Source organism: Camelina sativa, chromosome 12 (genome assembly GCF_000633955.1).
Source record: "Camelina sativa cultivar DH55 chromosome 12, Cs, whole genome shotgun sequence".
NCBI lineage: Eukaryota > Viridiplantae > Streptophyta > Magnoliopsida > Brassicales > Brassicaceae > Camelina > Camelina sativa.
In genome coordinates, this window is record NC_025696.1 from 13,655,948 (window position 1) to 13,677,065 (window position 21,118).

At 38.7% G+C, this 21,118-nt stretch overlaps 2 protein-coding genes across 5 annotated transcripts; both read right to left on the bottom strand.

The window, feature by feature from the left end:
• Nucleotides 9,499-17,574, bottom strand: LOC104731616 (vacuolar protein sorting-associated protein 54, chloroplastic). Of its 4 annotated transcripts, none has more exons than XR_758627.2 (19): nt 16,506-17,574; nt 16,342-16,404; nt 16,173-16,252; nt 15,072-15,192; nt 14,813-14,887; nt 14,480-14,636; nt 13,977-14,065; nt 13,516-13,760; nt 13,226-13,397; nt 13,058-13,141; nt 12,362-12,759; nt 11,970-12,123; nt 11,664-11,745; nt 11,301-11,380; nt 10,931-11,092; nt 10,787-10,854; nt 10,263-10,343; nt 9,936-10,193; nt 9,499-9,721 (listed from the first exon to the last, which is right to left on the bottom strand). XR_758627.2 is itself a non-coding variant. In XM_010451039.2 (19 exons), the coding sequence occupies exons 1-19, from the start codon at nt 17,334-17,336 to the stop codon at nt 10,046-10,048; spliced, it is 3,000 nt and encodes a 999-aa protein (XP_010449341.1). In that variant the 5' UTR covers nt 17,337-17,574; the 3' UTR covers nt 9,499-10,045. The 4 variants fall into 4 exon arrangements, 3 of the variants coding, with proteins under 3 accessions (XP_010449341.1, XP_019089449.1, XP_010449340.1); XM_010451039.2 differs by having other exon boundaries at nt 9,499-10,193; nt 12,362-12,524; nt 12,615-12,759; XM_019233904.1 differs by having other exon boundaries at nt 9,499-10,193; nt 14,813-14,881.
• Nucleotides 17,766-21,100, bottom strand: LOC104731621 (probable WRKY transcription factor 19). The gene is made up of 5 exons (XM_010451048.2): nt 21,014-21,100; nt 19,622-20,690; nt 19,226-19,519; nt 18,530-19,138; nt 17,766-18,388 (listed from the first exon to the last, which is right to left on the bottom strand). Exons 1-5 carry the CDS (start codon nt 21,055-21,057, stop codon nt 17,930-17,932), a joined length of 2,475 nt encoding a protein of 824 aa, XP_010449350.2. The 5' UTR covers nt 21,058-21,100; the 3' UTR covers nt 17,766-17,929.

Below are 21,118 nucleotides of genomic sequence, written 5' to 3' on the forward strand. Positions count from 1 at the left end.
ATGCATTCTGTTTCCCCAGAAATTCTCCTCACCATCTGCAGGTATCTAATCACAGCCAAGCTGCGGAAAGGATTGTCCTTGGGTTTTATGCCACGCCTCTCACAAGCAGCACTCAGACGCCCAACAAGGGCATTGGAGTCACCCAAATCCTTCTGCACGCAGAGAAAATCAATGATGTCTTTGGCTTTGCAACCAGAGAGAGTCAATCCATGGGTGCGGAGGAAGCTCCTGAAGGCGTTGCAATCAACGGTAGACTCAGACTCAGACTCAGACTCAGACTCAGTAGTAGTAGTAATGGTGCTCCCTTCACCTGAGAAATTGAAATTTTTGAAACCGAAATCACCAAACTGATGGGACTGAACGAGGCTCATGTCGCGTCTATGACTCCAATCTATGTAAAGTTTCCATCTTTCGGACTCATCTCCGAATCCTCGTTCGAAAGAGACCATGTCTCCTTCCTCGAGCTTTTTTTCTTTGACGAAACGGCTCCATCCTTTGGTCATCACGTAAGTCCCCAGAGTGTTCCAATACGAGTACCGGAATCTCCACATCTTGCCGTTTTTGTCTTGGAAACTCAACAACGTGCCGTTTTGGTTGTTTGATGCGTATGGTGGGAAATGCCTCTCCGCGTCTTGTCTAGGGAGCACGAGTCGGTTGAGTTTCCCGACGTCGTTTGATGTTACCACTATGTGGAACATGTGTTCTTTCTTCGGTGCTGGAACCATCATCATCGGAAGCTCGGATGTTGGAAGTTAATTCCTTTGGAAAATCTTGATTTTATGAGATGGTTCTTGAATCAAGATTGAATCTCTCTGTTCTGGTTCTTGACAAAAGCTTGCTCTTTTTTTCTTGATGTATATATGTGATGGGTCTTAGTGAATCTTGATCAAAATTACTCCTTTTTCTTCTTGTCCTTTTCTTGAGATGTGTCTTGGTGAATCTTGATGGTGTTTTAATCTTTCTCTTGACCTTGAATTGGTGAATTGTTACCGTCGTTTATTGTAGTTTGAGATCTTCAACAAACCTTGCATTAAAAAGAGGATACGAAACTAAAATCCAGCCACAATTATAAGAAAGGTGTTGCTGAATTAATGAAAAAGAGCTCATAAAACTATCTTTGACCATGAAAAATTTGAGGACATATGAAATCTCTATAATCAATCGACAGCAAACTATAATACTATATACATAAATTTATTAAGAACTATCTTCCCGTTGACTTCAAATGAAATCAAAGAAGGGATGAGAGTAAGACAAACTTGGAACTCCAATTCAATTGGGTTCTTGCCAAACAAGACGGTTTCTCTCTTTCTCTTTATAAGGATGAAAAAAAAAATGGTCGCTTGAGATTCTTCAAAGAGTTTCAAGACTCAAAGAAAGATAGCCAATGTCTTTTACCAAAAACAAAAAAAAACAAATTTTTTTATTACTAGAATATTTCGAATATTTTCAAAATACCCAATGTGCCCTTGTTTTATGTTACCGGAAAANTGTTGCTGAATTAATGAAAAAGAGATCATAAAACTATCTTTGACCATGAAAAATTTGAGGACATATGAAATCTCTATAATCAATCGACAGCAAACTATAATACTATATACATAAATTTATTAAGAACTATCTTCCCGTTGACTTCAAATGAAATCAAAGAAGGGATGAGAGTAAGACAAACTTGGAACTCCAATTCAATTGGGTTCTTGCCAAACAAGACGGTTTCTCTCTTTCTCTTTATAAGGATGAAAAAAAAAATGGTCGCTTGAGATTCTTCAAAGAGTTTCAAGACTCAAAGAAAGATAGCCAATGTCTTTTACCAAAAACAAAAAAAAACAAATTTTTTTATTACTAGAATATTTCGAATATTTTCAAAATACCCAATGTGCCCTTGTTTTATGTTACCGGAAAAAACGTAATTATAAAAATGTCATTGTCACGTCAGACGCCACGTCAGAAGACGTGTATTAAATAACTAGCCGTAATACGTTACAAAGGTAATAACGGCTGAGTTGGGGATGATTTATGGAAAAAAACATTTGAGTAAGAGCGGACGGCTGACTTCGAGCATAACTCAGCCAAGCGTTACCGCTCACTTAATGAAATATGTGCTATAACTCAGCCGTTCTTACGGCTGAGTTTTCACCTGATGGTTGAGTTGTCAAAATTTTGGCTGAGTTATCACTACGACACGGCTGAATTAACTTTTTCCAGCTGGCTGAGTTATGAACAACGGCTGACTTAGGAGATGTCGTTACGGCTGAGTTATGGTTAAACACTATAACTCAGCCATCATAAGTTGACTTATCGGACAACTCAACCATTTTACGGCTGACTTAGTAGCAAAATATTAATTACTAGAATATCTAGGCCTAGGCATTTTAACCGAATCTGAAACTCGAATCCGAACTCAACCCGAAATGGACAGTTCGGTTCAGATTCGGGTGGTATTAAATACCCGATCGGATTTAGATTTCTTGAAATTCGGATACCCAATCGGATTCGGGTATTACCCGATATCCAAAGTAGATTCGAATCAACCCGAAATAAATACAAAAATGCATCTAAATGGGTTTGAACCCAGTACCTTAGACATTAATTGATGTATCATAAACCATTTTGCCACCTTGATTATTCTATCATAATATAAAAACATTAAGTATTTATATATATATATATATATATATATATATATATATTCTAAAAATTGACTTATTTTTTTCTTTCTTAAACAGAATCCAGAATTATTTTTTTCAATACCTAGATCAATTTTACTAGATACATGACAAGCAAATCTATAAAAGAAAAAAAAAAGTGATACTTTGTGGGGTTTGAGGAGTGAGTGAGGTTGGAAGATAAATATGAATCATATAATATAATTTGCTATAGATATTGTTAGATTTAGTAGAGAATTTGAAGGATTTGATTCCTGACGTGGTGGCCATGGATAAACAAAACTAGGGTTTTTGGCTGAAGAAAAGAGAGATGAAGAAGAAGGAGACAAGAAGAGAGAAGTAGAAAGTAATTTTTTTTTTTTCACGAGAGAAGTAAAAAGATTTTTTTTTTTAATGAATTCGGGTAACCCAAAATTACCCGAACCCGAAGCCAAATTACCTGAACCCGACCCGATATTATAAAGTACCTGATCGGGTTTTATATCTCTACATCCGAAAATCCGAAAACCCGAACATCCGAACCCGAATCCGATCGGATACCCGAATGCCCAGGGCTAAGAATATCATTCAGCTACGGCTGACTTATTAAACAATATGGCTGAGTTACATATTTTCAGTTGATTAAGCGGCTGAATTTAGCAGCTAATTTTGCTTTTTAATTACTGTAATAGTATTCATGTTGCGGTTGAGTTATAATCTTGTTTGATGGCTGATTTAATTAGGCTGATTTAATTAGGCTGATTTACATGTTCGTTTGGTAGCTGACTTGCCACTTCGGACGCATCATCCATGTCAGCATTCCATGTCATTATCTTCTCCGGAAATACGAAACATCGTTCCTTCGACTCTTGTTCTTCAATTGGTTAAAAAGTGTTCTTCACGTTGTTCTTCCCCTTGTTTTTCTCCTCGTTCTTAACTTCTTAATTACACTCATTCTTATTAATCTCCTCATTCTTCTTCATTTTCTTTCATGGATCCAGTTCCAGTAATTGGGTAAAGAAACACAAATATGTATTTAAGCAACACGCATGTTCGCGATGTAAATAAGTTGGACACAATGTGAAAACTTGTCGGATATAGTATTGTTGTAATACATTTGTTTTATTTTGTGTAATAACTCAGCCGTCAAGCATTATAACTCAGCCGTCATATTAATCGACTAGGCCTTTCGTTTTCCCGTAAATACTATAACTCAGCCGTCATATACTGGAACTCGAAAACGAAGGCGGCTTAAACGGAAACAAACAAGATAGCAACGACGAAGAGATAGAGAGCGAGAGAGGATAGCCGGGAATTAGGGTTCGGCGACGAGAGAGAGAAAGAGTTTTTTTTTTCGGGTTGTGAACAGTAAAAACCTTTCAGTTTTTCTCTCTTTCGATATAAAGAAGAAACTGTCTGGAAAAAAAACCTGTCTAGTGACATGGATTATGGAAGATGATATGTATTTTAATTTGCTGATGTGTATTTTTTAATTATTTTTCTAATTAAAATCGAAATTATAAATCTACGAGTAAATTGTAATTACACCCAGACACTAAATATCTAAGAATTTTTAGAAAATGTATACCTATCAGGAATAAATCAACTTTTGGATAACATCTGAGTAATTCTTTTCTTTTTTTAAAGATAGACAATGAATGATATGGTTCGGGTCTAACTTTATGATAAAAACAGCCATAACTTTGTACTAGTTGCTATGTTTTAAAATTGAATACCCTTGATCAAAGAAAAAAAACTACATAGTACTTAAATATCAATCTGAAAATATGGCCTCAAGTGTTTTGGGAAAATATGTTCCCGTTGGGCGTTGGCAAATGTTTCTCGCTTATAAAGGTGAGGTCCTGATGGCTTCTTTACACGCACAATCACAAACTCTTTGACAGCTCTCTGGTGGGCGGAATTGATCCAAGGCACAATGATAAAAGTGATCTAACCAATCTTGACAGTATGTAAAGATAGTAATAGAACGGCTCAGCCTTATTATTATGATGATACAAAGTATATATACACAAGCGTGAGAACACTAGAGTATATGACAAATAAAGAAACTTAGATACAACTTAATATTTACAAACCAACCCCTCTAATACTCCCCCTCAAGTTGGCGCATGTAGATCACAAATGTCCAACTTGTAACAAAGATAATTGAATGCTGGTGTACCCAGAGCCTTAGTAAATATATCCGCAAGTTGTTGAGTAGTGTGAACGTAGTCCGTCTTGATCAAACCCTTCTGAATCTCGTCTCGTACGTAATGACAGTCCCGCTCAATGTGTTTTGTGCGCTCATAAAAAAACATGATTTGCCGCAATATAAAGAGCAGCTTTGTTGTCACAGTAGAGACTAAACGGCTCCGGCGAGGAGACACCAAAATCAGCAAGCAGACCACATATCCAAGTGAGCTCGGAAGCCGTAAATGCCATAGCCTATACTCAGCCTCCGCCGAAGATTGAGAAACAACACTCTGTTTCTTAGTTTTCCAAGCAATAGGAGACCCACCCAACAAGATAGCAAAACCCATGAGAGAGCGACGAGACATCGGACAGGTTGAAAAATCTGAATCACAATATCCCGAAACATGTAAATCACCATTCGTAGTGTATAAAATCCCTTGACCAGGGTTGTTCTTGAGGTAGCGAACAACACGCAGCGCAGCCCACCAATGTTTCAACCGAGGTTGGTGTAAGAATTGAGCCAGTACATGAACTGTATACATGAGCTCTGGCCGAGTAATCGTTAGATACACCAACCGTCCAACCAACCTTCGATATCGCTACGGAGTGTCGAAGTACTGTCCTGTATCTTCTTCCAACTTGTGATTTTGAAGGATAGGCGTACAAACAGGACACCCACCTAACAATCCACATTCATTGATAATGTCCAAAACATATTTCCTCTGAGACAAGTAAATTCCCTTAGATGATCGAGCCACCTCAATCCCCAAAAAATACTTGAGAGAACCCAAATCTTTCATACGAAAACATTGATTGAGATAACCCTTGAAGCAAGAAATTGTGTCTTCATCATTGCCACCGATAAGAAGATCATCAACATATACAATCACATAAAGACACATCTTCCCGCGTGTTAAAGCAAACAGTGAGTAAGTGTGGAGAGATGCTGTCAACATATACAATCACATAAAGACACATCTTCCCCAGCGGTAAGTCTCCGACATCCCATGTATGTTGGTCCTCTAAAGCATCAACTTCAAACTTAACAGCATCTCTCCACACTTGGAGTTGCATTGCTTCTTTGTATGTATCAGGTTCAACATTGGCCGAGATAGCAGCTAGAAAAACTGCATGAGCTGCAGAAAAACGCTCATTGGTGACGTAATTAGCTATGGGATAAGTGACCGTACCTTTGAGTGAAGATGTGGTAGGGGCAGAGGAGAGTGATGGGGGGGGGTGATCATTTATCAGTGAATGATATGAAACCTCGTAGCCCTGCAGCCGCTTGGAAGGCACTTTCTGTCTATGACCTCGTCCAAGTTGTTCAGTCAACGGTTCAACAACCTGTTCTTGTGTCAAAACCGGAGTCGCAATATCAACACTCCTCCTGTCGTCAGCCACCAGACGAGAAGAGACATCACTATGATCAACACCGATTGGCTGTGCTTGTTCCCCTGCTTCAGCTAACTCCTGTGGAACCACCAACCCAGGCGGTGTTGATCTAAAATCATCATCAGAGAGCAATGGCGGAGCTGAAAGAGATGGGACTGTGTCACTCGGTGTAGAAGACATTGTGGCAAAAGGAAACACCGTTTCATGAAACTGCACATCTCGAGAGACAAAGAAATCATGGGACTCTAAATCATACATAGTCCAGCCTTTTTTCCATACGGATATCCCAAGAAAACACATTTGCGACTCCTCTCCCCAAATTTATCCTTATCCCGAGAAAGCTTGTGTGCATAGGCCAAAAATCCAAACACCTTTAAACCGTCAAAGGAGGGTGGCTTGCCGTATAACATCTCATAAGGAGTTTTATCTTGCAATAACTGTGTGGGAGTTCTGTTGATAAGATGACTTGCAGCAAGTACACACTCTCCCCAAAATTTCACCGGTAAGGAAGCCTGAAACATCAAGGACCGTGCCACATTAAGAATGTGTCGATTTTTTCGTTCCACACAGCCATTCTGTTGCGGTGTGTACACGCAGGACGTCTGATGCAATATCCCTTCTTGATCAAAATAACGTTTTAAGCATGTGAACTCGGTACCATTATCAGATCAAACCGCACGCACCTTTTTATCAAACTGACGAGTGACCATGCACAAAAATTCTGTAAACAGGAGGATACCTCTCGTTTTTCAAGCAACAAATAAATCCAGACAGCACGTGAATAGTCACTATAGTAAGAAAATAAACAGCTCCTGACATAGACGGAGTACGGTAAGCTCCCCAAATATCACAATGAATTAAATCAAAAATAGCATCAGCTTTATTATTGCTTTCAGAAAAAGAATCCCGAGTTTGTTTAGCTCGATAACAAATATCACAACCCCCATCTGTGTCAACTGTTTTCCCAACATCACAAATACTAGATAAATAAGATAAAACACGATCAGAAGGATGCCCGAGACGTCTATGCCACAACGCACGTTGATCACTGCTTGTTGTTTTGTTTGCTTGGCCTCCAAGAATCCCTCTGAACTTGTAGACCCCATCACACTCTTCACCCGCACCAATCATCTTCAAAGTACGGTCCTGCAAAACACACACTTCCTCAGTAAAAGTAACAAATCCTTTAGTCGTTTTGAGCAATTTGGCAACAGAAATAAGAGAACACGTCAAATCGGGTGAATACAAAACTCCATTCAACCATATGTCACCACCCAAACACATCCGCCCCTGTTTTTCAGCCATAGCTCGATCCCCATCGGGAAGACGAATTGCGCATGGCAATATCGATTGAACATCACTCAAAAGGTTAATATCCGAAGTCATATGGTGCGACGCACCAGAATCTATGATCATATCCATCTTACCAGAAAGTTTGGATGCAGAAGGTGCTGTTTTCTGTTGATTAAGAAGACTAATCAAAGAAGTAATCTGATCGTCAGTAAATTGCGGGAGAGAAGCTCGATCGAACTCTTTACGAACAGTTGCAGCCGAGTTCGCAACAGGTTGTGCGAGTACTGAACTCGCAGTCCCAGCCTCCGCAGGGTGAGTCTGAGCCACGTTCGCGCGAGCCAGTTGCGAACCTCTCCCTCGACCGAAGCTTCCAACCATTCCTCCCCCTCGCCCAAAGCGTCCTCGACCTCCTCTGTTTCCAGCTCCTCTTCGTTCACCATAGTTTCTACCATGTTCATCCCACCAGTCCGGATATGCTTTGATCTGGAAACAGTCGGAGATAGCATGCCCGTATTTACCACAATGGGTACATGTAACATCCTTTTCACGGTACTGGAACTCCCCTGTTTTGCCTTTGTTCCCACTTTGAACAGCGAAGCCTACCGCGTCTACACGTTCTTCCTTGTTGTGTGTGATACCTTTCTGCCTTTCATCGCGCACCACTCGCTGATAAACTTGAGACAACTTCAACATTGGCTCCATGTTTGTTAGTGTGGAGCTTATTCCACCAAACCGAACATCATCCAACCCCATCAAAAATTGATGTGTTCGTTCTTCATATCTTTCTTGTTCATGATGTGCAGCAAGTTCACCACACGAACACGATTTCAAAGGCTTGTACACTGCCAGCTCATCCCACATCTTCTTTAGTCTCCCAAAATAGATCATTACACTATCTCCTTGCTGTTTGCAATTAGCTAACTCGGATTTTAGTTCATGCACTCTCGGTCCATTCCCAACCGAGAAATGCAACCTCAAATCTTCCCACAACATGTGTGTCATCCACCATCGAGATCATTGTTCTCAACGTTGGCTCGACCGTATTCATCAGCCATGCCACAATCATTGAATTGACGACTTCCCACTGCTCGATTTCTTCCGCCACAACCGGTTTCTCCAAACTCCCATCAATAAAACCCAACTTTCGTTAAGTACGCAAGGCATTCCGCACATGCTTCGACCAATCTTCATAGTTATCCCCTTTCAATTGTACCGTAGTAATCAAACTTCCAGGCCCTTCAGACGGATGTAAGTAAAGAGGCGAGGATGTTGATATTTCAGACACCCTTACGATCTCCTTACCTTTCCCTTCACTCATCGTAGTCTTCTCTGTTTCTGACATGATCGAAACCGCTCACAAAAGGTTATCAGAGTTTTGGATCTAGGTTTGGCTCCGATACCATGTAAAGATAGTAATAGAACAGCTCAGCCTTATTATTATGATGATACAAAGTATATATACACAAACGTGAGAACCCTAGAGTATATGACAAATAAGGAAACTTAGATACAACTTAATATTTACAAACCAACCCCTCTAATACAGTAAGTTTCATGAACCAGATCACGATTCACTTGTTGTAGTCACAATCTCGCTTCCTTTCTTTCCTAGTTCATTCATGATGACCCTTAAGAAGAACTTCTATCTGTGTCATCGAGAATCCTCATCTGCGAGCAATTCCTCTAAGAGCATCCCCAGCAAGCGTTTTAACCCATTACATTATAAAATTCCAAGTCTCGGAAGAATTCATTCATAAAAGTCTTGCCAATGCCGTGCAGCCCAATGACTCCGACTTTGCAAATTACGTATCTTTTTTATATATTTGACAAATGCATTTAGTTAAAAACTTTAAACTGACTACGCCTCCCATCAGATGGCTTTTAGCCTGGTGGTCTCTTTAGGTGTCGTATACATCTTGTATTCTAAGAACATTAATCTTTTTTCTCTCTGAAAATAATATTTACGTCTAAAATATACTGCTGAGTGCTGACCTCTTTCAAAAACTTCTATCCAGTCACTTGTACCTCTTACAAACTCAGAAAAAAAACAAAGATGATAAAAAGCAACATTGCTGGTAAGTGAGAAAACCCAAACAAAAAGAGAGAATGTTACTTTATAGAGATACTTTTCGCTTCCAAACTTTTGGTACAACCATAAATTGATATAATATTTATCCCTGCCAAGAACTGTAATATGCCTGCATTTTGAAGGTCCAACCATCAGAATTCTCTTTTTAAGTTTTATGGAGTAGCTGAACAAAACGCGGACTTGCTTTCCAGGATACTAAATTGGTTTGCTTTCCACAAATTGTAATGTAACCCGGTGAGACAATAACGTATCATATTTTGTAAACGCCCTTTGGTTGCAGAATGGTTCACTGGTAATGGAGGCAGAAGGAAGGAATTTGTTACCTGTAAGTTAAATCTACAGGACACGTAGTCCATCTTCATACCCAAACTCTGATTTTTTAACTTTTTAATCGATGTGCGAGAAAAAAAATTGCTGTACAATGACGACTTCATCACTCAGCTTCGCCTTCTTCTTCTTCTCTGAAGTGTTGTGCAAAGAATTCATCTAGCTGTCCCCAGTTTGGGATGTCAGATTGATTGGCATTGTCAGATGGTAATGACCGGATACATTTGAGGATAAGCTCAATGTGAAGCTTCAGCCTGATTAAAACGAGACAATATTTATTACAAAAGCTAAGTTGGTTATATTTCCAAAGGATATAAAGTTACCTTTTCTTTGCCTCTGGAGAGCTTATCTCCAAGTTCGTAAGCTTTTGAGAGGTTTGTGTGTGGATAATTAAAATCACCTGCCTACAAGAATCATGAAACTGTATTAGGGAGACTAAGTAAAAGAAGTGACTTTTTTAAAACCCAGAAGATTGGTTCCTGCCTTTTGCATTAATAAGAAAGAAACTATAATGTGCTGCGTCATACCATAAAGCTAAAGTAAAATGAAGCAGTAGTATCAACTAGAGGCATGATGGGTAACTAGCATAAAGAGCAGAGAACTTCGAAAAGTCCAGCACTGATCTATAAAATCTCGATTGCTCAAATCCAAAATGTAAAATTAATCACAAGGTTAATGAGGTCTCTGCCAATCTCAGGTTTTATTTCCCATGCATATGACTAAGTCTATCATTCGTCAGATAGTTTGTTTTATTGACTCTACTTCTAGACATCTGATTGGCTCAATAAGTCAATTCTAGTCCAATATTTAAATGCATCTTTCCTATAAAATCTGTAAATATGCGCACCTGAAGATTGCTTGAACATCGGCTTCATGCAATGTCTCCGACAACACGCGGTGAAGGTAGCCAACTTCCTGTAAAATAAATCCACATTAAAAAAAACATCTACTATTATTGTTTCTATAAGATTAATGAATGAGAATAAATCACCCTTGTGAGTGGCCATGCAAACTCTTTAGTTTGTTTATTGGTGTCTGGAGGTCTGTTCCAGCCCTCAACAACTTTAGGCAACCCATGAAGATGAGCCAATAGTCTTTCTCTCATTATCTGAACCAGTTTTGTGTAAATTTCATCTCGATGAACCCTATAATCCTGAGAATTGGCCAGAAGCTGAAGTTAATGGAAACGAACATTAAAACCGCAATCCTAACATTTTACAGGCCATTTTCTATACAAATTAAATAACCAACTGGTGTGAATATTTTTCAACTACTTCCTTATTAAGTGCAAAACGACCTCCAAAACCTTACGGCCTGTAAAATTGAAAGACAAAAGCCAGAAGGCAAAAAGAGAAACATACCTGAGCAACTTTATCAAATTCTACTGACAGCATAGGCTTTCGAGTCTCAGGTACTTTTGAAAACAGAATTCTTCTCGTTTCTTGGACCACAGGAAAAAAATAGTGTTATGCAGGAACCCAATATATATAGAAAATGAGCTGAAAAATGGAGAGACTAAGCTGATCATCTTAAAAACAAATCATCAGGACATGTAAGAACCAGAATAAACATCATTAGCAAGCTCATGTTAAAAATGCTTGGATAACCCGAAGGAAACCACTTTTACAGACTAGAAGAAGCAAACGATATCAAGACGTTAATCCAGCTGAATAAATTATGAGTGCAACGGTGAAAATATAAAATAACTAAAGAAAAGCACCTACCAGGAATAATAGTGTAAGTGAAGTCGATTACTTGACTTGCAAGCGCCAAGTGTTTTGCCTTTATAGACTTTAAACCAGATACCTATAGTATGAGCATGCCATTGAAAAGATCAATATTAGTAGATCACATCTGTTTTGCGTATATAGGAATCAAATTCTTTTATTTTAAAAGATTCAATAGCAGAAGTAAGTACGTGAGATGATACACCTGGTTAATATACAGAATCACAGGTTATTATTAGAAAATTCAGTACAGCTAATCAGCGATGAAAACTATTTCTTCATCTAAAACATCTTTTTGTATACCTGCATAGCACCAGCACCCAGAACAAGTTGGCATGTCCGAGTGTTGAAAAATCTCAACACTTCAGCAACACGAAAAGCAACTTCCGAGGACAAAGCTGGCAAAGAATGGTACATATCAATGTACTCTGCCAACATCTTGAGCAATATTAACCCACTGCAGACATAAACGGAATTGCATCAGCATAACAAATAAATTATAGCCTGGATAGCAGCCAAACATTAAGCAAGTGAAACCTAGCAAACGGTACGAGAGAAAACTGCCCATCTCAGGCATGTAAGACAACAAAAGTCTACTCTGGTGAATGGAAAAAGTGGAGAAAAATATTCATCAACCAACTTCAAATTACTAGAGAAAAAGGCATATATAAACAACACATAACAAGAAAACTAACCAGTTTACCATGTGGTAACCAACTCCTTGATAGAAAAGGTTAGATTTTCCGTGCGCCTTCTGATTACTTTGATTATTCGGAACTGAAGATACACCAGCCTTGCTTCTTTCAAGAGAGTCAGGGGAGACTGTGGATTTCACTTGTGCATCATTGACTGCAGGACCTTCACCAGATTCAGATTTTTCATTTCGTAATTCAGTATTTTGATCTCCAATTCCAGAAGTGAGAGACCCATTGGGAGGTAGCGAATTACTGTGGTTTGTTTTATGATCAGCATCAACTATTCTAGAAATCAACTCCTGGGATGCAAAAAGAGAACTGATTATTGATTGGAATTCTTCGGGAACATCTATCTCATCCCATGTTTCTTGATCAAGCACAGCTTTCAGTTTTGTCATCTACAGTAAAGCAAAATACAAATTAGAATAATGACCAGAACTCTGGTTAATGAAAGAGACGATAAAAATAACAGAATGTGCACACCTATGCGATGAAGTCAATATAGTTCAACACTACTTGGTTATAAGTAAGGTTAACATTTATCTAGAGAAAGTACGATGGCTTGGGCATATTGCTTTTGGTATAACTTTTTTCTGCCACTTTTGCACCACTTTTCTTTTTCCGTAAGCCATGAAACTAAACAAAAATGTGAATGTGCTTGCTGTAAAACTTATAAACGTATATAGGGAGACTAACCCGGGCTTCATGCTGGGAATCTACAAAGGCTTTGGCTTGTGATTGCAGCGTCCCACGAATACTAGATCCCAACCGTCCACCAATCTGTTAAGTTAAGTACAAATATCATGCAAGAATAAGCAATGCAATTTCTTATCTATTTTATGTAGAAAATTTTAGACCAAATACCTTCTCCGTAGATGTTATAAATTCTTGAGTCAGATCATAAATGCTCATGAACTCCTGCAATTTCAATTTTGGATGAATATGAGTACGAACTCCTAGTAGCTTTGCCCACCTAGCATGTGTAACCTCACAAGCCGCAAAGACAGCTTCTGTGTTTTCTCTCAAGACATCGGCCCTATTATCAATCAGAAAAATGCCTAATTTAGTTCTAAGCATAGAAGAAGGGCCTGTGTCACACACAACAGCGAGAATTAGGAAAAATGCATTTAAAAATAATAGAGAAACTAAGAAACCTGAAGTTTCTTGACATGTTCATCAAGCTTGATGCGTCACTTGATTTTCCCTGCAACGGAAGAGCCTTACCCAATGGAGAAGACACTAATGACCCGCCTTGGAAACCTGTTTCCTGGGCTGTTTCAGCTGCTACAGCACCAACAGCAATTGCAGCTGCAACTGAATCGGCTGCATAATGTCCATCGATATTGCAGAGGATCCATTCAATTGCTTTTTTCACTTCTGAAGCCCGGACTAGATGTGCCTGCATTCACTAAATGAAATGAAATCATATTACATCTTAATCAAACATCTAACTGTTCAGAGGGTGAAATTTTTTTAAACCTCTATTATATGGTAGCTGTATCAAAACCAAAATAAAGAGGCTGCCAGAGGTTTAATATAAGTAAAACATATATGTCTAATTTCCTATAATGCTTGTTTAAATCATCAACAGTTCCATAATTGATGCATATATTACCTGAACAATCTTAAATATAGCAGTTAGGAGATTCACAAATGCCTCAGCTGACAGAGTCCTCAACTTGTTCGCGAGAGATAAGCCACCACCTGTATACACACTAGGAATAAGCATGGTTCGAAGAGAGACAAACGACCACCGAAGTGGAATACATTATCCTAAGAGAAGATAATAAATTTCTATTTCGTCCCTCAAAATAAGTTTCCAGCCAACATTCTTTATCAGTTGACCACTTTCCATATAAATTACGTCCAAGTCGGGACTCAGATCAAACTAGAGATTAAAAAGAAAACAAGCAGATGGGAATATACAGTAATATTACTTAAAACACAACTGCTAAAACAAAATCCAATACTGTTGTTTTTACGGGGTTGAACTTGATGAGAATGTGTATTAGAGGAATTTTACACTTTCAAATACAAACTTCTGTTCAACTACGTTTATATGCACAAACTAAGTCGCATGAGATTCCACAGATATAGTAACAACAGTTAAGATCTCACCATCAACATCTACAGAGCGCTCCCCATGTGAAAAATCAGATTCGAGCGATCTTGCAACAAGAATTGGAAGCAACTCCGCAACTGCTTTTTTGATTGCATTTTTCATTTCGGATGTGACTGTATCACGATACATCCTCAAAATTGAGGGGAACTTTGCCTACAAAAACAGTTCAAAGAACAATACATGAGAAGCTGAATTCAGACTATACACTTAATGACCACTATGAACCAACAATAAAGACCAGAAACAGCATAAACGAAGACACAAACAATAAAGGATTGTCAACTTCAATGGTAACATATGTTGAAAAATAATCCGGACCGGTCACTCACTGTTCTTAGCAATCCAATAACTAGAGGAAGAAGCCGATCACATAAGGTAGAGGTATCCTCTTCTTCTAGCTGAACCTGCAAAGGTGTAAACACAATATTCAGTATTATGCTGGTCGTTGTTCCAGTTCTTTTTCTGATCCAGTTCTTTTTCTGATAATCTACACCACTTCGCAGAGTTTAGGTACTTCTATTAAGTTTTACACCAACAATCGAGCTCCACATAATACAAAAAGAAGCGCCCATATCTGATGAGACTTACTTCTTCCATAGTCTTCCCGTTATATGAAATGGATCCCCGTATTTTTGCTGCAGATAGAATCAGTACATCTATCTCCCCAGTATCATGTATTGAGATACGCATGAATTCTGATGTGAGAATACTGCAAAGAAAAATCAGCGAGCCATCAGACACTAGACCAAATAAACAAATAAAAGAAAATAACAGAGAAAAAGTTACAAGTAGATAACTAGATAATCTCTTTAGTCTTAGTCATTTCCTGTTTGTTAGAGGCATTTGTGCGTTGTTATGAGCTGCAGTACTTTGTTTTTTGTTCATGAACAGTTTCCTTGATTTCTAAAAAAAATTTTAGACGGCAAAAAAAAAAGAACTAGATATACCTTATATTATACGAAATCTTCACGGAACGCACAAAATCAATATACTAAACATTTAATTGACACAAATGCCTACAGGTTGTACACGTTCTACACCTTTGAAGATAACAAAATATGAATGAATTAAACAAGTAACGAAGAACAAAGTACATTTCAGTGCAAACCAGGATTCATCATAATTAGGGAAATTTATTTTTAGCCAGCAAGGCATTAATGCCAATGCGTGAAACACACAAGTTAAGGGGGAAGTTTAAGAGTTCAGAAGTTATGATTGATTACTAACAGGATACTACAAGCCTGGATGCATTCATAGTCATCAGACGGTAAAAATATCCCCCACAGTTATAAGCTTAACATCTCAACAAATGGCCCAAGCACGGGAAACATGAAAGGATTGATTCACAAAGAACAGTGACTTTCGCAAATTATAGAGAGACTATCTGTTATAGATAAACAGAGCTGCAAAACCCTGCAAACATTTTTCAAATATCGACTGCTTTCACAATCTAAGAAAATTTCATGAGGTTTATTAGTGAAACCCAAAACATAGTCAATAATAGATAACATTTTCACCACTTCTCTACAATTGGATTCAGAATTAGATGGCTTTTTGGCAAGGTACTTGGCACAGTTAAAATCCAACTAAGTCTCCTTATGTTCCCAATCAATCCATTCTAAAAGAGTATTACAGACAGACTGATACAGCCTATTTTAGTCTCTAATCATAACCTGAAAAGAGACACACCTGTTTATGGAATCTATGGAATTAGTAACATGATCCCGAAGATGGCGGAAGCAGTGTAGACCAGTTAACTCATCCCCAGCCTAAAGAAGGTGGAAAACCATTTTAGCTTCTTGAAAAAGAGCACCCTAATAATCTAAAAGTATCCAACATCAATCACAGATGAACTTACCAACAAGTTCTGAAGATCGTCAGTTATATCCAAAGCTCCAGCACAATCTGCGGATGCAACAAGCTGAACAATAAAGAATCAAACTTCCATCAAGAAAAAGAGGAAAACACACAAAAAGTAGCTAACTTGACAGTACTCTAAACAAATCAAAGTGAAAAATTTACCAATTTGAGCGCAGAGAGAGCTTGGTTAACATACAAAATAAGTCTCAATTTACGTTGCAGGTCCAACATATTAATCCTAGTTGAGCTCAGCCCTTGAATCTGTCGAGCTGAATCTACCAAATTCCTATCCAGGAGCCGAATCGTCTCTTTTAACTCACGAATCCTACTACAACCCTCAACAATCTTCACATTCAAATCCTGTAACTGTCCCTGCGCCTCAAAGAACGAATCAGACCTCACAGAGATCTCCTTCACAAGATGCAGCTCCACCACATCAAGATACTGTGAGAGCTTCTCTTGAAGCGCTAGATTCTCATTCAAGCTCGAAAAAGGGCAAGCAGAACGAAATGTAGCTCCGTCCTCAAGAGCAAAATCCTCCTTAAAGTAAAGCGAAGGAACCTCACGCAAGCAAGCAGCTAAACCCGAGACATGGCTCTCCTGATCAAACCCAGAGCTCTCTTCCCTTGTATGCTTTCTAATATCCTCAAACCTACCATGAGACTCAGAGATCGAAGAAACGTAGCCATGGAAGTCGGATCTGGTAAGGTCCGAACCAGGGAGCTTCGTTGAAGCAACAGGAGCGAACTCAGAGGGAGCTACAAATGTCGATGAAGACCACCAACCAACCCAAGACGCATCGGAACCATAAACACCAGACTTACCTCCATGTGGATTGTTAAGGATCGAAGAGAGACTCTGACTACTTGCATCGGAGATCGATTTGGTTAACGACGATAAAGGAGAAGAGGAAGAAGAAGAATGGCCAAGATCTAAGCTCGATCGGCTCGAATTGCCAATGGACCTTCCCATTAGGGAAGGGTGTGAATCCATAAGACCTTCACGCAATCAAAATCATGAACCAAAAATCACAAGTTGATCTGGAGAAGAAGTTGAATTTTTTTAAAAAATCAGAAGGATCTTTGGGGATGGATCGAATCGAATTTATAAGTTGTGAGAAAGGTTTGGTTTGATGATGAGAGTTTGGATCTGGAGAGAAGTGAAAAGCCCTCTCCGTTCTGGGTCGAGAAACTCGATAACTCGAAAGAGAGGTGATGGTGGTGTGTGCAGTGCGGGGTTTCACTCCGGAGATTTAATCGACGGTGGATTTGGTATCCACGTCATCTACAAAAAGAAGGATTAATGTTTACTTTTAGGGCTCTTGTTTTTAATTTTCTGCTAATATTCGTAATTGTATTGCAGAAATATTTCATTGACATTGTAGACTTTGTAGTAATCGAGCTGGATCTTTACAAACATGTATAAAAATGATCCAGCGCTTTTTTTGCATATATCTTTTTCCACTGCAATGAATCAGATAGTTTTCAAGTTGCTTCCAAAATATCAGCTTAAACAAAGTTTACCGATTCTTTTACCACCAAACAGAAACAATAGAAATGATGCTTGACGTGTTTCTTGATTCTTCATCACCAATCATATATATCTGATTTTTCTTCTCCCTGTTGCTTTGAATCTTTGGTGTTCCTACCAACGGTTGCTTGTGTTGTGTCAGACACACATGGTGAAGTCCCAAGTAAAGACAAAAGTCTAAGAGTATTCGACTGTGTTGGTGTCTCAGAAACCATGGAAGATGTATTCTTGTGTATTCTAAATTTCTCACTTGTTGAAGAAGATCCAAGTGAAAGAGATAATCCTAGCCGATCCATTTCCGATGTTTTGGAAGCCACGGAAGATGTATTCTCAAGGACATGAGTTTCTTTGTTCCTCGGATGATGAAATTTACAAACATGGCCAAATTTGCAGTCGCCTGTCTTCATGTAATCTTGGCATTCGGGTTGGCTAGGTCTTTCTGGTAAAACATGATATCCCCAAGAAGATCTGAAAGAGGAATCATTTACCAAGGTAGAAGCTGAGCTATGCTGAACCTACAGAATTAAGCTAGCAGGTTTAGAATGAGAAGAGAAACAGAGTCTTTTTAAGCAAATAAGATATCTCATTCATATTGGGTTGATTAAGTTCAACGTGGAGGTCAGAAGTTTACTAGCATGTATTTGCCAATAAATTACCTCAGAAAGGCTTGTGGCTCTAGAGACCCTCTTCGCTCCTTTCCTTTTTCTTAGCCTTAAAATAACAGACTCAATAACTCTCTTCAATCGGCATCTCTTATATGGTGACGTTATATCCTCCAAGCTAGATAGATCCCTTGTATCCATGGAAGAGGCAGGACGTTTTGTGCCAAGTGTAACAGTAGCTTTCAGGTTACTTATACTCGATGGCAGGTGCTGAAGTCTTTTACAATTCTCCAGATCTAATGTAACAAGTCTAGTGAGTTCCTCGATTGATGATGGCATCTCTCTAATGGCAGTCCCGGCTAGATATAGCTCTTTCAGGTTTGGTGAGAAATCATGAAGCTCCTCAAGATCTGAGCAGCCAGATAGATTAAGAACTTCAAGAGATTCTAGATGAACAGTGGCAGGCATAATCCGCAAATGAGAACAATCTTTCAGACTCAAGAAAGTAAGCTTGTGATGATGAAGAATAGATGAGTTAACTTTAACCAGACTCGTACATCCTTCAAGATCAATATGCTCAAGGTTCGTCGCCTTTGAAAGCCTTGGGAATTTAGTCAACTGCTGGGAGTGACTTAGAATGATCCTCTTTAGCTTCTCGAGATTCTGTTAAGAAACACCCAATATGAGTCACCGACTACAAACTAATTACCTCATGTATACAGCAGACTACACTATAATGTCAAGATATACCTTTGTTCCTTTCCATAGTTTAGTCAAGTTGCTATATGACATGTTCAGTTCTACAAGGTTTTCAGGATTGAAGTTCCGAGGTAAGGATCCAAGAGGATATTTTTCCCAGTGGAGTAGCCGTAGCTCATCAGGGAAAGAGTTAAGACCTTGAGGTATACAAACCTTGCAATGGTCAGAAGTTGGACAGTGGAGTTTGAACAATCTAAGTCGATACATCCTCTCAAATACAGTAGGACTCAACTCAAATGCTAAGTCAGACGCATCCAAAAATATGCCTTCAATTTCTTCTTTCCCCTGAGAAAATTGGAAAAGATGATGTGAAGAAAGGAGCATAAGCGGTAATCTAAAGTTTTCATAGATTCAATAGTCAATAGAGACACATTTTCGAAGACTTACTGAATTGTTTGTCAGCACGTCAACAATGTCATTGGGATTCCACAATCTGCTACGCTTGCCTGCCTCAAAGTTTTCTTGACAAACAACAAATCGACCCGTGTCTTGAAAAATGTTAGGCATATCTATCCTGTTATCAACAAGGCTGATGAGAGACTCATCAATGAGACCATAGATTCCTAAATCCGTAAGAAAACCGCAACCATCAAGGATGTTTACCACATGATCTTTATCCTCCCCTCTAAAAAAACATGCAAGGTCCAAAAAGATGTTCTTCTCGTTGTCATCTAGTCCACTAAAACTTCTTCTAAATGCATCCTGAATCTCGACTGGAGGATGTTGGCGCAATCTTCTCAGATGTTCTTCCTCATCATTAGCACAATGATTTAGTACAGACGAACCTAAGACTCCCAGAGCCAATGGAATGCCACTAGCGTAGTTCACCAGCTCCGAGATCGATGACATACTTCTACTCCAATTTTCTTTAGTGGAAAAATAGCAGCAAACGCAAAGAGATTCAAACTCGGATAGTTTTGGGATTTGGTAAAGCTCTTTGGCGTTACACTGTACAAGAACTTGCCTATTCCTAGATGTTAAAATGATTGTATGTCCGCCAGAAAACCAACCAAACCCCCCAAACAAAAATTCTGCATCTCTAGCATTACTCACACCATCAAGAACAATGAGAACCCTTTTATCAAGGAGCCTATCCCTTGTGAAACTTAATTTTGTATCACATACGTCTGTGAAAACTTTTTCTTCCCCAAAGATTTTCGAGAAGAATTCATCACGCAAATGACTAAGCCCTTTTGTTTGACACATTTTATCAAAGTCTGGCATAAAGTAGCACACGTCATATTTCCCAGCTTGTGTTCTGAAAATGTCTCTAGAGATGATAGTCTTCCCTATGCCAGCCATACCCCAAAGTCCAACAATATGTGGGGCTAAAGATTGAGAACAATGCACCAGAGACAATATAACCTCGAAAGGATGCTTGATTCCGTTAGTTTCAGAACTGAGCAGGAAGCAAACATCTTTGAAGATATCCTTGGCAAGCATAATAACTTGATGCCTGCGCATTAGCAAAACATCATAAATACAAAGTACCAAAACAACATACTTCTGATAAAAAGGCTCTGCTCCTGTATTGCTTAAGTGTTGGATAGGCAAATTTTTGAAAGGACTTTTTTTTTTTTTTTGCAAAGCATATGATACGTATAAATGTTGGCAGAGCAAAAGAAAAAAAAAATGATCTGATCTAATAAAGATTGTCTTATTTAGAAAGAAACTAACAATATTCCATTAATTTTACGAAAGTCAGAGACAGTCACTATATCATAATATCATACAGATAGAAGATGATGGCACAGTGAAAGAAGAGAGAAATCAATTTACCTCTCCATATAGTGATATCTATTGATGGAAGTTAATTTGATCATAGCCGCCCTCCATTTCAGAACTTGAGATGCCTGGACTAAATTCTCAAGTCGTGAGAATCCT